Below are 19,547 nucleotides of genomic sequence, written 5' to 3'. Positions count from 1 at the left end.
TTTAAAGTTTGATGAGTTAACCAGGAATTTGTTTTTTGCTTTTTTTCTTTTTAATTAATTTTTTTCGTTTAGTTTAGTTTTTTAATGTTAAATTTCTTTTTATTTAATTATCAGACTTTCATGCCATATATCCCGGGCTTGACGGGTTAACCCGTCAATTTTTTTCTATTTAGTTATCAAACTTTCATGACGCGAATCTCAGGTTTAACGAGTTAATTTGATTTGAAGGGTTAACCCAGTTAATTCATATTCTTTTTCCTTTTCTTCGTTAGTTTTTTTCTTCCTGTTGGTTTTTTTTTCTTTGTTTTTTTAATTAATCTATTTAATTATCACACTTTTATGACACGACCTTGCAGCCACACCCACATTCAAGACTCTTGGGTCTGGTGTTGTAGCCAGACTCACTTAAACTTGAGTCATGTAAGTTTAATATTATTATTAATATTATAAATATTACTATTGGGTCAAGCGTTGCAACTAAACCAAAAGCTCTTGGGCATATCTTTGCAAAAAGACCCAACACTCTTAGATCTTAGCCTTTTTTGATATTTTTTATGCAAGAAAAAAAATTAACCCGTGGCGTATGCTTTTGTTTTTTTTTCTCCTTTTGTTTTTAAGCCTTTTTACTGTGGATTGCACAGTACAGTTCAAAGTGAAAAAGTTGATGCCTTCAGTTTTTTTTTGTCTTTTTTTTAATTATTTTTTTTAATTTAGTTTCTTAATATTAAATTTTTTCTATTTAATTATCAGACTTTCATGACATGGATCCCAGTTTCGAAATTAATCTTTTTTTTTAATTTATTTTATTAATAATAAATTATTTTTCTATTTAATTATCACGCTTTCATGACATGAATTCCAGGTTTGATGGGTTAACCTGGTTTGGCGGGTTAACCTAGTTTGGCGGGTTAACCGGGTTGATTCAGATTTTTTTTCTTTTTCTTCATTAGTTTTGTTCTTCCGATTTCATCTTTTAATATTGTATGCAGTCCACAGTGAAAAGGTTAAAGCCTTTAGTTTTTTTTTTGTTTTTTTTATGTCTTTCACTGTAGACTGCACAATGCAGTCTACGGTAAAAAAAGTTGATGCATTTTTTTTAATTAATTTTTTAATTTAGTTTGTTAATATTAAATTTTTTTCTAATTAGTTATCAGACTTTCATGACACGGATCTCAGGTTTGACGGGTTAACTCAGTTAATTTAGATTTTTTTTCTTTTTCTTCATTAGTTTTTTTCTTTTAAAAGTTTTTTTTATTGTTGTTTTTTATTTTTTTATTTAATTTAGTTCATCAATATTAATTTTTTTATTTAGTTATAGACTGATGCCTTTAATTTTTCTTTTTGTTTTTTTGCTGTTTTTATGCCTTTAACTGTGGACTGCACACTATAGTCCACAGTGAAAAAGCTGATATCTTTTTATTTGTTTTTTTTCTTTTTAATTAATTTTTTTTGTTTAATTTAATTTGTCAATGTTTAATTTTTTTTTCTATTTAGTTATTAAATTTTCATGACACGGATCCCGGATTTGACGGGCTAGCTTAGTTAATTTTGTGTTAACCCGTCAATTTTTTTTTTTATTTAGTTATCAAACTTTCAAGACATGAATCTAAGGTTTAACGGGTTAACCTGATTTAAAGGGTTAATCAAGTTAATTCAGATTTTTTTTCTTTTTCTTCATTAATTTTTTTCTTCATTTTAGTTTTTTTTCTTTTTAATTAATCTATTTAATTATCACACTTTTATAATATGACCTTACAGCCAAACCCACATCCAAAACTATTGGGTTTCGTATTGCAGTTAGACCCACTTAAACTTGAGTCATGCAAGTTGATATTATTATTAATATTATAAATATTATTCTTGAATCAGGCGTTGCAGCCACACCCAAGACTCTTGAGTGTAGCTTTACAAAAAGATCTAATACTTTTAAATCTTAATTTATTTTTATATTTTTTATATAAAAACTATTAATCCACGACATCGCGGATAATGTAACTAATTATTTATCTAAAAGCCATAGTATCCATGCTAGGGCGTGGTCTACATATAGCTTCTAGTGGCTGTGCCTTTGTACTGGTAAACCCGGGCCCCTCAGTCATATCCACTATTTTATCACCAATCTTCTGCCACTCGAAACATTGAAGGAGCGAGCCCAATGCTAATCCCACCACTCTCAGGGCCAAGCCTTCTCCAGGACAGCTCCTCCTTCCATGCCCGAAAGGCATCAACTTAAACTCCTCTCTAGCCCCCTCTGGATTGTCGAACCTCTCAGGTCTGAATTTTGTAGGGTCTGGCCAGATTTTAGGGTCATTTTGAATGGCCCACACATTTACAGACAGCATCGTGCCACGTGGAATGCGGAATCCTCCAACCAGGCATTCTTCTGATGACTCATGAGGTATTAGCAACGGAGCTGCCGGGTACATCCGTAACGTTTCATTCAGGATGCTGCGGAGGTAGGGAAGTTGGGCAAGATCAGCTTCATCCATTAAACGATCATGCCCAATCTGCTCGTCGATTTCTCTTTGAGCCTTCTCGAGGACTTCGGGATGGTTGAGCAAAAGTGAAAGTGTCCATTCCATTGTAGCAGATGAAGTGTCTGTTCCCGCCAACAAGAGGACCTGCAGACCAAACCAAATAGTGGTAGTTAATTCCATAGATGATGCAGGCAGGGGAGATATCTTATTCTAACAGTGGAGATATCCTACTTCTTGTAGAAATAAATATATATAAAAAAAAGTACGATGTAAAAAAAGTCAGCAAAGTGACCTCCCACTCCCTTGTCATTTCAATACATCTTGGTTCTGTCTATGACTTCACTATCTTGCAAGTCACCTAAGCTCAAGGCAATTAGACTTACGAGATAGTTATTAGACTTATGAGACTTATGAGACTTATGAGTAGCAATTAGACTTACGAGTAGGTGAAGTAGTTCTCACACCCGTACTTATTCCCAAGGGATTGAATTTGACAATTACCCAGATTGAGGATAAATATTGTCCTCCCCTGACATGTTTCCAGGAATAATTGACTTTCTAGTCTCTCTCCAAACTTAACATTTTAAATTCTAGTCTTTTAATATTTTTATTTTATTTTAAATGTATCAAAATTTGTTATGTATCAACTACATTCTTGTGAAATAAAAGATATTTATTTTCAATTCAAATCATATAATTTTTGGTTAAATAATTAATTTAATTTAATATTTTAAATTATTATATAAAATTTAAAAATATAATTTATATTATTTTCTAACACATTCCTCAAGTAAAAACTCTTTACGCTGGAAACTTGCACATTACCTTGTGTTTAATTTTTATCAAATAAATTAAAAAGGTAAGATTCAAACGCGTGACCACTTAATTATCAAAGCTTTAATATCATGTTAAAGAATCATCTCAATTCAAAAACTTAAATTATTTAAATAAAATCTTAAAATATAATTTATATTATTCTATAATAATTTTAAATTCCTCAATTCCTCCAATTGAAATTTTTTTTAGGTATTCAAGACCATCTTTATAAATTTAAATTATTTTTAAAAAAAATCTGAATACCTTAACGCAATAATTAACTCCTATCCCAAAAACTTAATAAACAATTAATTTACGTTGAAAATTTGAGCATTCATCACATAATAGTCAATTTAACATGTCAATATTAAAAAAGTTACTTGATGTCAACATTTTAAAGTTACAAGATTCCTCAAACAAAATAACGAGTCCATTTAACAAGATCTAAAGACAAAACATGTCCCTTCAATGATTCACATTACAGTATAATGAAGGACATTTGACAATTCTGAATTATCTCTAAACATAAAAGAACAGTACTGCATATCGGTATCCCAACTCCATTGATCATAATAATTAGTAAATCAAACAACATGATTAAAGATCTTACCAGCATAATCCCTTTGATGATATCGTCCGTGTAATACCCAGGTTCAGTTTCTTGCAGGGACAGCAGAACCTGAATCAAATTCCTTTTCTTTTCACCACAGTAATCAGTCTCCAATATTTTTCTCCGTTGCTCTTCTATCAAATACTGCATGAAACTATCGCTCTTTAGATGGCACTCTATCACCCTCTTCAACATCTTTTTTGATTTAATCCACGGTATATAGTCTCCAATAATGGTTTTGCCACCTAGCAATAAGGTTTCAGCATGAATTGCTCGAAACCTTTTTGCTTCTTCCACATCAGAAACATTCTCTCCATAATATCTCTTTCCAGCTATCATCCTCATCATTATGTTCAGTGTCAGTTCGAAGAAAACTGTCTTCATATCTACAATATGATTCTGATTACGAAAGAGAACACAAATCATTGACTTCACCTCCTCCAGACGTATGGAAGAGAGAATTTGGAGGCGGTACGCAGACAAGACTTCAATAGAGACGATTTTCCTAAGGTTTCGCCAGTGGTCGCCGTAGGGAGCCCAAAGAAGGCTTGTGGTGTTGTAGGCGAGGTGTTTTGCAATGAGATAACCTGGGCGGTTTGCAAAGACAACATCATTTTTGGTAAAGCATTCCTCAGCTATGGAAGGGGACGACACAACAAGTAGTCGACGAGATCCGAGTTGGAGCAACAATACAGGGCCATGTTTACTAGAGATTTTTGATATTGTCCTGTAAATTGGCTTCTTCAGTAGGTAGAGATGGCCTATGATTGGTAGTGAAGGGAATGGACTAGGTGGGAAGTTTCTTATCTTGTTTAGGAAGTGCCTTGTTATGCCATACAGGGCTAGAAACACAAGAAAGTGGAGAAAGAAGGTTGCCATGCATTTGGCAATGGTCACTGTCCTTGTTTCGTAAGAAGGTGCATGAATTATATTGTGCGTGTCTTGATGACAGTATCTATATCATAATTACTTCGAACTAGGAGGCACAGTAATGACAGTAACAGGGTTGAAATTTCTTGTGGTCGAGCATGCTTGGCTCATCTCATCATATAAAAAGCAACGATGGGCGTGTTGAGGTCAGTGCTGACGTATTTGTATTGAACTAGTTACGTGCGAAGTTATTACGGGACACGACACGAGTTTTTGTTAATGAGACGGGCTAGTTGGAGCATGTGGTATTTATTTTTAAATATATATATATATATATATATATTAAAATATATTTTTTATTTTAAAAATTTATTTTTATTTTTAATATTATTGTATCCAACATAGGGAAATCTTTAAAAAAATTAATTTTTGATATTTTGTTCTTTTTAGATAAAAAAATATTTAGTTTAAAAAGTGTTCACCTAATATTTTAGTTTTAAAAAACTTCAATTAGCCATATTAAATAAATGTATGGAAATACTATTTTATTGTTAGTGAAAATAATATTATATTAAACTATTACCTTATTGAAAAGACGTGTTGAGAGATTATTTTTATTAATAAAAATAATACTATATTGAATGTACGTGTCAACAAAAATTTTAGTTAAAGAAAATTTATTAATAAAAATTTTCATTGTTTTATGGTAAATAAAAATAGTGTACTGACTAATAGTCAAGATTGGCACTGAGGTTAGTATATTGATGATAAGCTACTTCATTCAATAATACAGTGAATACATTTTTAAGCGTTGATTAAATGGTTTTTATTTTATTTGTTTATTAGTAAATTTTAATCTTATGTAGGTATGTATACATTCCATATGAATATGTTTTTATATATCTGCACTCTTGAGCTGGGAAGTAAATGTATAGAATTAATTGTATATTTGAAGGAATTAATATTTTACTGTCATGTAATATTTTGTGTTTAAGAATTTAAATGTTTAAATTGTATTTTATAGAGGATCTAATTAAGGATATTACCTTATTGAGGTAGCATATAATTTTGTTGCATGTCAAATTAAATATATCTATTTTTTAAGGAAATTGATGCTTGTTGTGAACTAGTTAATTTATAATTTAGTTTTATAAAATATTATAATGCTAGCTCTATAAAAAGAAAGAAGTTGATATCATGGTTGAGTTGCGAAGTTAGTATAATGAGACGAGTATTGTGATTACTACTTACAGGTTATTTTTTTTTTCAAGTCAATAATTTATTATTAAAAATACAAAAAAACTTTACAGAAATTCTAATATATAAAAAAAATTACACCCAGTAAAATCAACACCTGTATACATACATATATATTTATATATGATTTTTTTTTTTTGGGTTGTTACACAAGGTGTACCGAAAGAAACCCCACCGGAACCGAGGCTTGTTCTATTGAGCTAGTGTAGGTGCGCCAAGTTTACTGACCTGCTATATTTCTTAGGGGCGCCTACCAGTACGCTGTCCCAAGACTGTTAGAGATATTTGGATGGTCTAGGAAGAGTGATATTTTCTAGTTTAATTATTGAAGAAAAGACTAGACTTTAATAGAGGATTTTTCTAAGGCCACCAGGGCTTGTACAATTTTTCTAGGCGAATGGCTCGAACAAAGGGTGTTGGATGTTTGCCCACCACTTCGGCTCGGGTACACTCGGCCAGCACCTGGGCTCGGTCATATTTCCCGAGTCTAAAAGGTACTTGATATGAATTTAGTAATTGATGCTGTAATTATTATGGATTTATGCTAAAAAGGAACATCTTTTTATTAATATTAAAAAATTCATCCACAAGCGGTGAAGGGATTGGACTCGGTGGGAGGTTTTGGATCTCGTTTACAAAGTGTTTTGTAATTATATACAAGACTAAAAAAACAGAAAAAAGGAGAGAGATGTTGCCATGGATTTCCCAGTAGCCATTCGCCTCGTTTCTGAAAGGTGTACTGTGCTATGCTGTGTCGTGATAAACCTATAGATTGATTTATAAAGAACTAGTTTACTTAATAATTGAGTTGAACTCTTCGGCTTTTGAGCTTGCCACCATTCTAAAACGGAACGAGGACAAAAAACTGAGTGAACAAAATAGCAAGATGCTGGAAAGATTGCAGACTTGTAGCAGGCAGAAAAGGACAGCTCAAAAAACATAACAGATGGTAAATCAACAGAGTCTAATGGCCATTTCGGAAAGTAACAAGGCAAATTCAGCAATTGCTCGGTAATTATGCTCCAGTAGCATCTCGGATTAAAATGCAAATTCTTAGCTGCAGAACATCAACAAAGCATTAAGAGTAATGGGGGGACTTGAAAGGTGTGTTCATGAATAAATCGATAAATACGAATCTAAAAGAAAAACATAATGTGTCAAACGAGCTTATTGATAAAAATAGATATAATATTTAATTCAATCATCTAATCAGACATAAATTCTGTGAGTTTGTTCTACGATTTTATAAGAGTCAACTGAGTAAAACTAGCTGAATTAGTTTTTTATGCCCAGATTAAACTTAGAAAAAGGTTGTTGTTTTGGGATTTTCTTTATTATTATTGTATTTTTTACTTGATCAGGTTTGAAATATTTATTTAATTTATATTTTATTAGTTATGTTAGTTTAGCCTATTATTTAAAACAATCTTGCAAAGCATTGATATTCAAAACCTGTCAAATTAAAATTCTCTTTACAGCTTACCTGTAATTTTAGAGTATACGAGATGACATGCCCGCGCGCTGCCGTGGGCTATAAAATAAATATATTTGATAGTGTTATAATTGTGAACCAGCGCTAGATAAGTAATAGAAATTAAAGGCATGATGGAGCAAATATTTCATGACGAAAAAAAAATTGTGTTGGTGATCCAAAACTTAGAGACCGAACAAAATGATTTGTAGTAATTTACAGTGTTTTGTGAGGAAAGATACAGTACTTTCACCACATGATTTAGCTTTTCAGTTAATAAAAAGAAAAAAAATTACAAAGCTAAATTCTCTACCAACTTAATATTAAAAAAAAAACCAACAAAGATAATTTTGGAAGGAAAAAAACCCATGAGAAAAAACATTGTAGCAATTGACAATATTTTGTGAGGAAAACTATAACACTTTTCCCAGTAAAATAAAATAAAAAAACATTTAGAGAAATATTGTAGCAATCCACAGTGTTTTGTGAGAAAAACTACAACTCTTTTCTCATATGATTTAGTTTTATTGTAATTATAATTCTTAACCAACTCAATATTAAAAAAAATTCGACAAAGATAATTTTGAAAAAAATCATAAAAAATCACATGGAAAAACACTGCAACAATTCACAGTGTTTTAAAGAAAAAAATTATAAAGTTAAATTCTTCATCAGCTCAATATTAAAAAAAAATATCGACAGAGACAATTTAAGAAAAAAAATAACAAAACAAACACCAAAAAAAGGAAAAAAAATCATGTTGGAAACACTGTAGCAATTCACAGTGTTTTGTGATGAAAGCTACTGTGCTTCCCCACATGATTTAGCCTTATTTGTAATGACTTGTAATTGTAATTCACAAACAACTTAATATTAAAAAAATAAAATTGAAAAGGATAATTTGAAAAAAATTATCAAAAAAAACCATGTGGGAAAAAACACTTTAGCAATAAACAGTATTTTCCAAAAAAAGTTACAGTGCTTTCCTCACATATTGTAACTGTAATTTTTAACCAGCTCAATATTAAAAAAAAAATAAAAAAAAGATAATTTTGGAGAAAAAAAATCACGCGGAGAAACACTGTAGCAATCAACAATGTTTTAAAGAAAAAAAATTACAAAACCAAATTCTCAATCAGCTCAATATTAAAAAAAATCGACAAATATAATTTTAAAAAATAAAGAAATAAAATAGAAAAATTAAGTGGAAAAACATCACAGCAATCCACATTATTTTAAAGAAAAAAATTACAAAGCAAAAATTTTAACTAGGTCAATATTTAAAAGGTAAAATCAACAAAAATAATTTTGAAAAAAAAATAAATGAAAAAAATAAGAAAGTTGAACAAAAAAATTTGAAAAAAAACAAAAAAAAAAGAAAGGGAAAAGTTAAAAAAAAAGAAAAGAAAAAAATAAAGAAGAATCACTGTGGATTACTGTTGTAATCCACAGTGTTTTGTGTGTGGGGGAACAGTAAATCCCCCACATGGTTTAGTTATAAATAAAAAAATAAAATAAAAAAACTAAATGGAAAAACATCACAACAATCCACAGTATTTTAAAGAAAAAAATTACAAAGCAAAAATTTTAACCAGGTCAATATTTAAAAGGTAAAATCAACAAAAAAAATTTTGAAAAAAAAATAAATGAAAAAAAAAAGAAAAAATAAGAAAGTTGAACAAAAAAATTTGAAAAAAAAAGAAAGGGAAAAGTAAAAAAAAAAGAAAGAAAAAGAATCACTGTGGATTACTGTTGTAATCCACAGTGTTTTGTGTGTGGAGAACAGTAAATCCCTCACACGGTTTAGTTATATGTATAACTAGTCAATTGATTGTGCATAGCCTGAGGAGATTTTTGGTAATGTTATCAATCTTTAAACCAGGCTGAATTTCAAAATAAATAATAAGTAAATTCTTACTTAATTTAATTTTAATTTTCTTTTTGAGGAACGAAGAGGATTTAGATTTATTTTTTTTTAAAAAAAAAACTTCTTATAATGTTTTATCATACTGCATATTGACTGCCATACAAAAAGGAGCAAATCAATGCAGGCAGGATATAAGACACGTGACTGTTATTCTTTCCATTAGAAGTGAAATGGGAGGCAGCCATCTTTTCTTTCTTCATCAATTCTCCGTGGTTGATTAGTGATGTCTATCACGACTCACATGGCAATAATGTTTATTCAGAGGACGATGGCTTTTATTTTTTAAAGTTTTTTTAAAAAATTATATTGTTTTTTAAAAATAAATTATTTATCAATATGAAAAATAAAAATTTCTTAAAAAATATATTTTTAAAAACGATTTTTTAAGAGTATCTAAATATATTTGGGATTGACTTGCAGTAAAGTGAAGTTAGATTTTTTTTTGCAGTACAATCCCTCCTGAAACACAAATAACAAGAAAAACCACACCTCACTGAAAATTAAAAACACATACTCTTTATTGAATATTTTTTTAAATCCCATAAAAAAAAAAAACCTTATCTTACCTCACCCAAGTCCAAAAGACTCCCTATAAAACTTAGGTTATGCAAGCCGCATAACCTATGGATAGAGGCACATCAAGATGCCAATCAAAAGTCATGGCAGAATATATGGTTCATATTTGAGAAAGAAGCGTAAGCATGCGTGGGCGTGCCCTACATATAGCTTCTAGTGGTTTTGCCTTCGGAGCGGTGAACCCGGGACTCTCGGTCATGTCCACCATTTTATCACCAATCTTCTGCCACTCGAAACATTGAAGGAGCGAGCCCAATGCTAATCCCACCACTTTCAAGGCCAAGCCTTCTCCAGGACAGCTCCTCCTTCCATGCCCGAAAGGCATTAACTTAAACTCGTCTCTTCCCCCCTCTGGGTTGTCGAACCTCTCAGGTCTGAATTCTGTAGGGTCTGGCCAGATTTTAGGGTCATTTTGAATGGCCCACATATTTACAGAGAGCATCGTGCCGCGTGGAATGCGGAATCCTCCAACCAGGCATTCTTCTGATGACTCATGAGGTACTAACAACGGAGCTGGCGGGTACATCCGTAACGTTTCGTTTAGGATGCTTCGGAGGTAGGGAAGTTGGGCAAGATCAGCTTCATCCATCAAACGATCATGCCCAATATGCTCGTCGATTTCTCTCTGAGCCTTCTCGAGGACTTGGGGATGGTTAAGCAAAAGGGAAAGTGCCCATTCCATTGTAGTAGATGAAGTGTCTGTTCCCGCCAATAAGAGCACCTACACACCAAACCAAATTGTGGTAATTAATTCCATAGACGATGCACACAGTGGAGATCGATATCTTATTCTAGCTGGTGTAACTTGACACGGCAACAACTTCTACTAGTGGAGATATCCTACTGCTTGTAGAAATAAACAAATTAAAAAAAAAACACGATGCAAAGAAAGTCACCATAGTGACCTCTCGGATCCTACACCTTCGTTGTGTCCTATGACTTGAATATTCTAATACACAAGTTTGCTATTGCGCACTGTCATTTTCTTGACAAAAGCAAGATCCAAAGACAAAATAATGAACATTAATTTAACAATCCTGAATTATAACCTAAACATAAAAGCATTATGATATCACTACTCAATTTATCATAATTATCAGTAAGCCAAACAACATGATTAAAGATCTTACCAGCATAATCCCTTTGATGATATCGTCCGTGTAATACTCAGGTTCAGTTTCTTGCAGAGACAGCAGAACCTGAATCAAATTCCTTTTCTTTTCGCCACAACAATCACTCTCCAATATTTTTCTCCGTTGCTCTTCTATCAAGTACTGCATGAAACTATCCCTCTTTATATGGCATTCTATCATTCTCTTCTCCATCTTTTTTGATTTAATCCACGGTATGTAGTCTCCAATAATGGTTTGCCCACCTATCAAGAAGGTTTCAGCATGAATTGCTCGAAACTTTTTTGCTTCTTCCACATCTGAAACATTCTCTCCATAATATCTCTTTCCAGCTATCATCCGCATCATGATGTTCAGTGTCAGTTCGAAGAAAACAGTTTTCATATCTACAGCATGCTTCTGATTACGAAAGAGAACACAAATCATTGACTTCACCTCCTCCAGACGTATGGCAGAAAGCATTTGGAGGCGGTATGCAGACAAGACTTCAATAGAGACGATCCTCCTAAGGTTTCGCCAGTGGTCGCCATAGGGTGCCCAAGCAAGGCCTGTGTAGTTGTAGGCAAGGTGTTTTGCAATGAGCAAACGTGGGCGGTTAGCAAAGACAACATCATTTTTGGTAAAGCATTCCTCAGCTATAGAAGGGGACGACACAACAAGTAGTCGACGAGATCCGAGTTGGAGCAACAATACAGGGCCATGTTTACTAGAGATTTTTGATAGTGTCCTGTAAATTGGCTTCTTGAGTAGGTAGAGATGGCCAATGATTGGCAGTGAAGGAAATGGACCAGGTGGGAAGTTTCTTATCTTGTCTATGAAGTGCCTTGTTATGATATACAACGCTAAAATCACAAGAAAGTAGAGAATCAAGGTTGCCATGGATTTGTGAATAGCCACTGTCCTTGTTTTTTAGGAAGGTGTATGAATTATATTGCGCTATGTTTCGAGACTATCTAGATACCTTCAATCCTAGAAATTCTCGAAAGTCGTCCATGCTTGTCTTATCTCACCATTTGAAAAGGGGGACCCTGGACGTGATGAGGTCAGTGCAAACGCATTAGTGGTGGACTAGTGATATGCACAGTTTTTAAGACCTTTTTAAATATACTTGTCTGATATGAAAGGCACGTTTTTTTTAAAAAAAAATTAATATATAATATAATCTTAATTAATATATAAATTGATTTTAAAATATCATTTAATTTCAAATAAAAAATATTAGAAGATAAGCTATCACGAGCTGCAACTTTTGCCAGGTTCTGAACTCTAGGTGAAATGCGATAAAAACAATGTAACCTAGACTAAAAATGTTTTTTTTTTAAATTATTTTTTATGTTTTTAAATCATTATATTAATATTAAATATTATTAAAAAATATTTTTTAAAAATTAAAAATACTTTAAAAATTGAGGCGTAATTTCTGACATGGAAAATGTGAGGGCCATGGACTCATCTTACAACATAAGTCCAACAATGAAAGTTGCCAAGTATGAATTTCACTAAATCCTTGTTGCGTGATACGTAGTATTTCAGATATTTTTTCAAAATAATAATAATAATGAATGTGAAATCATACTGTGCAACATATTTTTAAAATATTAAAAAAATAATATATTAAGTTTGTAAAAAAAAGTGAAATATCTGATTGATATGAAATAACTCTAATCAATTTTTAAAATTTATTATCACTATAACAACTTTGTAGAAAATAAATTAAAATTTATCCAATTCCATCCAATAAAATATTTAATATTAAAAGTTAAAAAATCAATTTAAATTTTTTAATAAATCTAGATAAACATGTTAAATCCATGAGATAAGTCATAAAAATAAAATTAAGAACACTAATTCTTAAACCCATTGTGAACTAATGAAAATTGAAAAAGAAAAATTAATAAAAATCAATTAAAAAAATAATTCAAGTTAATTTATTAAATTCACAATTTAAATCAAATGATCAAAATAACTTTATAAAATATATTTTCATTTTTTTTAAGTTAAGTGAATCCACGGCACAGTCTAAAAAAAATAATTTTATTGGTATATAATTTTTTTTTTTAAAAATTCTTTGATTCTATTTAAATGAAGTTTTTTCTTAAAAAAATAAATAAAGCAAAGCCCTTTAAAAAGAAGTTCGGGAGTCTGGCCTGATGGACACCAATAACCATATATAGCTGTGCAAACCAACCGTCCAGTCTAGCATGTTGATTCAGAAAACTGAAATTTAGAATCTGATTCAGACAGGTTTTCTAGTTTAAATTATACAAGACAAGACTGCACTTTTATAGAGGATTTTTCTAAGTTTTCGCCAGTAGTCCCCACGAGGAGGCCAAGCAAGGTTTGTAAAGCACTCTTCAGCTATTGAAGGGGACGAGTCGGAAAGAGCTCGACGGGAACCGAAGGGGAGCAAGATTGCAGGGCCATGTTGGCAAGCAAATTTGGACAAGAGTCCAGTAAATTGACTTCAAATGGAGGTAGAGATGGCCGGTAACTGTTGGCGAAGGGAATGGACTAGGTGGGAGAGGTAGATTTCGGAACGAGGACAAAAAACTGAGTTAGCAAATTCTCGGCAAAATTGTGTTGTTAGCCGGTGCAGGAGTTTGAAATGTTTATCGTGTTGGTTTGAGATATTGGGGATGTTTGAGGGAATGTCAAAATTATTTTTTAAAATATTTTTTATTTTTTAAATTTTATTTTTAATATCAAAACATTAAAATATTCTAAAAATACTAATTTAAAACAAAAAAAAATTATATTTCAATAAAAAGTAGGTTATCTCAGCATAATCAAGATAGATATGATAGAATAATTCAAAGTTAGAAATTTCAAACACGTGGAATGATAGAGAAAAGGTCTACTCGAGAATTTTCTTTTCATAGAGGCGTGTCGTTCGTTTCCAGGGCTGCTATCATATTAAAGCAACTTTAATGCTGGTTAAAATTGCAGGCAGTTTAATTTAGCACAATCCAATTTGATCATGTTGTTCTATTCCTCCTGCACCTATTTACAAATTATTATTATTATTATTATTATTAAGAGAGTTTACAATTTTAGCTAGCTATCATTGAAATCCAGTCGCATATCATTTGGATAGAGTTGCTAAAAGCATAGGGTATAGACACTGATTTTTCTAGATAATAACCATATAATATAGTAAAGGTGTCAAAAAATAACTTTGCATGTAGACGACTTTAAACCCAGCCTGCTTTGGTAAAGCAAGGAGACACAAGAGGTAGAGTCACGCCACCACGTTGTAATAGCAAAAAAAAAAAAAAAGAAATGGTCGGCTGAGAGTGATCCCTTTCTATGGCAGATTATTGTTTTTCCCACCCTTTAAAGCATCCACAACATAACATTATCCCCGGCTCTAATGGTATGGGCGTCAATTATTGTTCTTATGAACAGTGTTTCTTCTTGCCTTTTTTTTAATATATATATATAGATCCGAATTTTATTGGGTTAGTTCCACCTTTATGAGCAAGATTACGGGTTTTTGTAAGATTAGCTTTAGTGAATTTTAGTATTTTAAAAAATTATTTTTTAATTTTATAATTAAAAATTGAGTGGGTTGGGGTTTTAAACTTCTTCTTCTTGTTTATTTTTATGGGGTTATTTTGATCTTGTATTTCAAGTTATGAGATTAGACAGTTAACCCGTCTTAACTCAGTTTTTTTTTATCCTTCAACATTATGTTAATTTAAGAATTTAATTTTATAATTTTATTCAATTTGGTTTCTATACTTTTATCTTGGTCTTATGATTAGTTTACAGATTTGAGAGGCTCACTCAAGTATACTAATGTAATTTTTTTTATTTTTTTTAAATTTTATTTTTTTATTTTTTTCTTCACCATTTAATTTACTAGAAATTAAACTTCATGTATCTTTTTTTCACATTGATTTCTATAGGGTTATTTTATTCTTGTTTTTTTAAAAATTTTAAATTTTATCATTCAATTCTATATTTTATTATTTTAAAATTGAATGTTATTATTTATTTTGATTTATTTTTTATAGGGTTATTGATAGTTAATTTAAACTGACACAATTCAATTTAATATATTAATTTTTTTATATTTAAAAAATAATTCCCAGCATACCATAGTCTCGTTGTTGAAAAAATGTATCATTAAGAAAAAATTAAAACTGCTTAGTGTTTCACTGTGCAAGTCCAGTGAAACGCTAAGCAGTCCTCTCCTTTTTTTTGTTTTTTTTTCCCATTTTTTTGTTTCTATTTTTTATTTTTTTTGTTTTTATTTTTTTTTGCTTTTCTATTGCCTTTATGGTTTTTTTTTTTTTGCTTTTTTCTTTGTGTATTTTTTTTTAATGAATTTTTTTTGTTTAATTTAGTTTGTTAATGTTACTTTTTTTATTTAGTTATCAAATTTTCATAACACGGATCCCGGGTTTGACGGGTTAACCTGATTTGACGAGTTTACCGAAATTTTTTTTGGTTTTTTTTCCATATACTCGTTGATCCGTTTTTGGTTTTTTTTTTAAGTTGTCTTATTTTTTTAGCTGTTTTTTATGCCTTTCGGGATTTTTTTTTGCTTCTTTCTTTATTTTTTTTCTTCTAACAAAAGTTTTTTGCTTAATTTGGTTTATTAATGTTAAATTTTTTTTATTTAGTTATCAAACTTTCATGACACGTTTTCCGGATTTAACGGGTTAACCTGATTTGACAAGTTAACCTAGAAATATATTTTTTTTGCTTTTTTTATTTTTAATTAATTTTTTTCATTTAGTTTAGTTTGTTAATGTTAAATTTCTTTCTATTTGGTTATCAGACTTTCATGACACATATCTCGAGTTTCATGGGTGAACACAGTTAATTCTGGGTTGACCCGTCAATTATTTTTTTGTTTTTTATTTTCATAATTTTTTTTTGATTAATTTAGTTTGTTAATGTTAAATTTTTTTTATTTAGTTATCAGACTTTCATGACACAGATCCTAGGTTTAACGGGTTAATATGGTTTGACGAGTTAACCTGGATTTTTTTAAATTTTTTTTGATTAATTTTTTTTGTTTAGTTTAGTTTGTTAATGTTCACTTTTTTTTATTTAGTTACCAGACATTCATGACACGGATTCCGGGTTTAACGGGTTAACCTGGTTTGACGAGTTAACCTGAATTTTTTTTTTTGCTTTTTAATTTTTTTTCGTTTAGTTTAATTTGTTAATGTTAAATTTCTTTCTATTTAGTTTTTTTTTCTTCTTAGAGGTTTTTTTTTCTTTTATTTTTTCTTTCTAATTAATTTTATTTAATTGATTTAGTTTATTAATATTAAATTTTTTTCTAGGTAGTTCTCGGCTGATGCCTTTAGTTTTTCTTTTCGTTTTTTTGTTATTTTTATGCATTTGACTGTGGACTACACAGTGCAGTCCACAGTAAAAAGGCTCATCCTTTTGTTTTTTTTAATTAATTTTTTTTGTTTAATTTAATTGTTAATGTTAATTTTTTTTCTATTTAGTTATCAAACTTTCATGACAAGGATTCCGGGTTTGACAGGTTAACCTGGTTTGACGAGTTAGCCCAATTAATTCTGGGTTAACCCATTAGTTTGTTTTTTTTTCTTTTTAATTATCAAACTTTCACGATGCGAATTCAAGGTATGACGGGTTAACCTGGTTTGAAGAGTTAACCCAGTTAATTCATATTTTTTTTCGTTTTCTTCATTAGTTTTTATTTTCCTGTTGGTTTTTTTTCTTTATTTTTTTTAACTAATCTATTTAATTATCACACATTTATGACATGACCTTGCAGCTAGACCCACGTCGAATGCTGTTGGGTCTGGTATTGCAGTCAAACCCATTTAAATTTAGGCCATGCAAGTTTAATGTTATTATTAATATTATAAATACTACTCTTGGATTAGGCATTGCAACTAAACCTAAGACTCTTGGGTATAACTTTGAAAAAAACCTAATACTTTTAGATCTTAGCTTTTTATGAAATGTAAAACATAATTGGCCCGCGGCATCGCGCGAGGCATGGAACTAGTTTAATCTAATATGTGTCAAATCTTGCATTATTGCTGAATGCTTTTTTTTTTTAATCTTAAGAAACACGTATCAATACTTCATTATTTTTTTTGTTTGAAAAAAATAATATTGCACGCATAACAAATGCGAGTAAATTTCCCCTTTTTTTATTTTTTATATGTTGTACAGTTAAAAAAAATAAAAAAAAGGTGTTGTTGATGCAGCGTACGGTCAAGCCACCTAGTAAATTAAACAAGCACTTGAGGGTCTAGTTGCTGTGGTCAATCGTGTGATTTGTTCCGCCCCCGTCCCGGGTTCGACCCTCTATGTGCACGCCTGTTACCCCCGCGGTGCCTTACCTGGTCCTGGGCTTGCAGGATGTCCAGTGGACCTTGGAGAATAGTCGTGGTGCGCGCAAGCTGGCCCGGACACTACACGTAAATCAAAAAAAAAAAAAAACGAAAACAAATCCACAGGAAGCCATCACGAGCCACGAATTTTGCCAGGGTTGAACTCTAGGTAGAATGCGTTGAATCCAAGGGCCACCTAAGCTAAGAAACAAGACTTTAAGTTACCGAAAGAAGCTGGCAAGTACTTTTCAGACATGGAAAAGAGACAGAGAATATGGTAAAAGATTCAGTTTTTCATTTTTTGACCCTGTAGGTTTCTTCGTGTAAGTTTTTCAACTCTATTTTTATCACGTTTTAGTCATGATTATAAAATAAAATTAAAAGTAATACAGTACGTCCCTTATATAGTCCTATTTATTTATTGTAAAGTAATTTTTTTAGAAATAAATTTTAAAAAAATAAATTCCAGAAAAATAAATTATTTTATGATGTTTGGTCGTATAATGAAAAATAAGTTGGAAAACACTTTCCAGTATTTGATTATGTCATGGAAAATGAGCTGGATAATAACTTATTAATATTTTTTTTCTCGAGTTTATTAAAATAATGAGGAACAAATCTTACAAATTAAAAATTTGAATGAGAATGAAATTGAAAAAAATATAATTTCATAAATCATCTCAAATAAAATAAATAATAATCAAAATAATGGAGATCAAATCTAAAAAAAATAAAAAAAAGATAAAGAAATTAAAATAATAATAATTAACATTTCATAAATTATTTCAAATAAAATAAGTAACAATAAAAAGAATGAGGACAAAATTTGATATATTAAAAAATTCAATAAGAGAAATAATAAGAGAAAAACAAATAACAATTATAAAAATAAGGACCAAAGTTAATATAAAAATTAAATTTTAAGAGATGAAATTAAAAAATAAATATTCAAAACAAAATATATATAGTAATTAAAAGTTTGAGGATCAAATTTGATATAATCAGTAAATAATATAACATTTCTAAATTTCTCACAACTTCTGGAAAGTGTTTTCCGTCCAAAATTTTCAGGAAAATACTTTCCTGAAAACCAAGTCAAATTTTTCTTTGAATGAAAAGTGTTTTTTGTTAACCAACTTTTTTAATAACAAACAAACATAAAAAATAATTTTTTTAAAAATAAATTCTGAAAAACAAACATGATTATAATAACTATGTTGACGTTCTGGACTTAATAACTATAATTGCAACTAGTTACGACTGGTTTGTCTCCCTCATCTTGAATGAAGCCCAAACGTGTAGGGTGATAGAACTGTCCTGTGAAAGCAGAACCTTGGCGTGGACTTGCAATCTCAAGCAAGGCCCGGACAAAAAGCGAAGAAGACAAATGAGGGCCTCACTTCAAAACTAGGCTTATATTGTTTGGTCACATTACAAATTCTCCCAACACACCAATTTCCTAATGTCCTGCCAAGGCTACATCCTTGCACAAATGTGCAGATTGATTGTCATACAAACGGTAGCATATAAATGGAGGTGGGACATGTTAGAGTAATTCAGATCAAATATAAAAAAAGGCTAAAATTCTTAATGATATATTTATTATAAGTGCTTAAGTTAACCTAAATACAAATGAATTATATATAGGTTAAACTGAAAATATTATTCTACCCTTTATAAATAAAACTAGATAAATATTACTTAACAGCTCCCTTCAAACTCACAATGCGGCATCTACAAGCTTCGAGAGTTTGCCAACTAGAAAACAAAAACGAGATATGAAATGCGTCTTGATAAAGAAATTTGCAATCTGCAAGGAAGAATGAACAAAAGACAAAGTAATGGTGTTATGCTTGAGATGATGACGAGTAAAATGACAATCGATCTCAATGTGCTTAGTTCGCTCATAAAAACCGAGTTGTGAGAAATCTGAATAGAACTCTGGTTGTCACAATTCATAGGAGCAGGATGAGAAAAGAAAACTCTCATATCAGCAAGTAACCAACGTAACCAAACAATCTTTTTAGTAGTAGATGCCATGACAGAAGCTGAAGGAAAGTCGAAATACCAGATTTTGCAGA

General features: G+C 30.6%; 2 protein-coding genes across 2 annotated transcripts; both read right to left on the bottom strand.

Annotated features, from left to right (window-relative positions):
• Positions 1–1,813: 1,813 nt before the first annotated feature.
• Positions 1,814–4,814, bottom strand: LOC133683202 (cytochrome P450 81Q32-like). The gene is made up of 2 exons (XM_062106756.1): positions 3,904–4,814; positions 1,814–2,621 (listed from the first exon to the last, which is right to left on the bottom strand). Exons 1-2 carry the CDS (start codon positions 4,780–4,782, stop codon positions 2,004–2,006), a joined length of 1,497 nt encoding a protein of 498 aa, XP_061962740.1. The 5' UTR covers positions 4,783–4,814; the 3' UTR covers positions 1,814–2,003.
• Positions 4,815–9,922: 5,108 nt separating this feature from the next.
• On the bottom strand, positions 9,923–12,081 carry LOC133682001 (cytochrome P450 81Q32-like). The gene is made up of 2 exons (XM_062105222.1): positions 11,135–12,081; positions 9,923–10,725 (listed from the first exon to the last, which is right to left on the bottom strand). The coding sequence occupies exons 1-2, from the start codon at positions 12,011–12,013 to the stop codon at positions 10,105–10,107; spliced, it is 1,500 nt and encodes a 499-aa protein (XP_061961206.1). The 5' UTR covers positions 12,014–12,081; the 3' UTR covers positions 9,923–10,104.
• Positions 12,082–19,547: the final 7,466 nt, after the last annotated feature.

The sequence above is a fragment of the Populus nigra genome, chromosome 2 (genome assembly GCF_951802175.1).
Source record: "Populus nigra chromosome 2, ddPopNigr1.1, whole genome shotgun sequence".
NCBI lineage: Eukaryota > Viridiplantae > Streptophyta > Magnoliopsida > Malpighiales > Salicaceae > Populus > Populus nigra.
This window is presented reverse-complemented; position numbering and strand designations above follow the sequence as displayed.

Bases quoted from the DNA above. Each gene is read 5' to 3' on its own strand.
- LOC133682001 (XM_062105222.1), bottom strand. From the start codon at position 12,013: ATGGCAACCTTGATTCTCTACTTTCTTGTGATTTTAGCGTTGTATATC. The intron at 10,726-11,134 runs GTAAGATCTTTA...TTTGGTGTGTAG, and splicing joins TCATCAAAGGGATTATGCTG to GTGCTCTTATTGGCGGGAAC.
- LOC133683202 (XM_062106756.1), bottom strand. From the start codon at position 4,782: ATGGCAACCTTCTTTCTCCACTTTCTTGTGTTTCTAGCCCTGTATGGC. The intron at 2,622-3,903 runs GTAAGATCTTTA...TTTGGTCTGCAG, and splicing joins TCATCAAAGGGATTATGCTG to GTCCTCTTGTTGGCGGGAAC.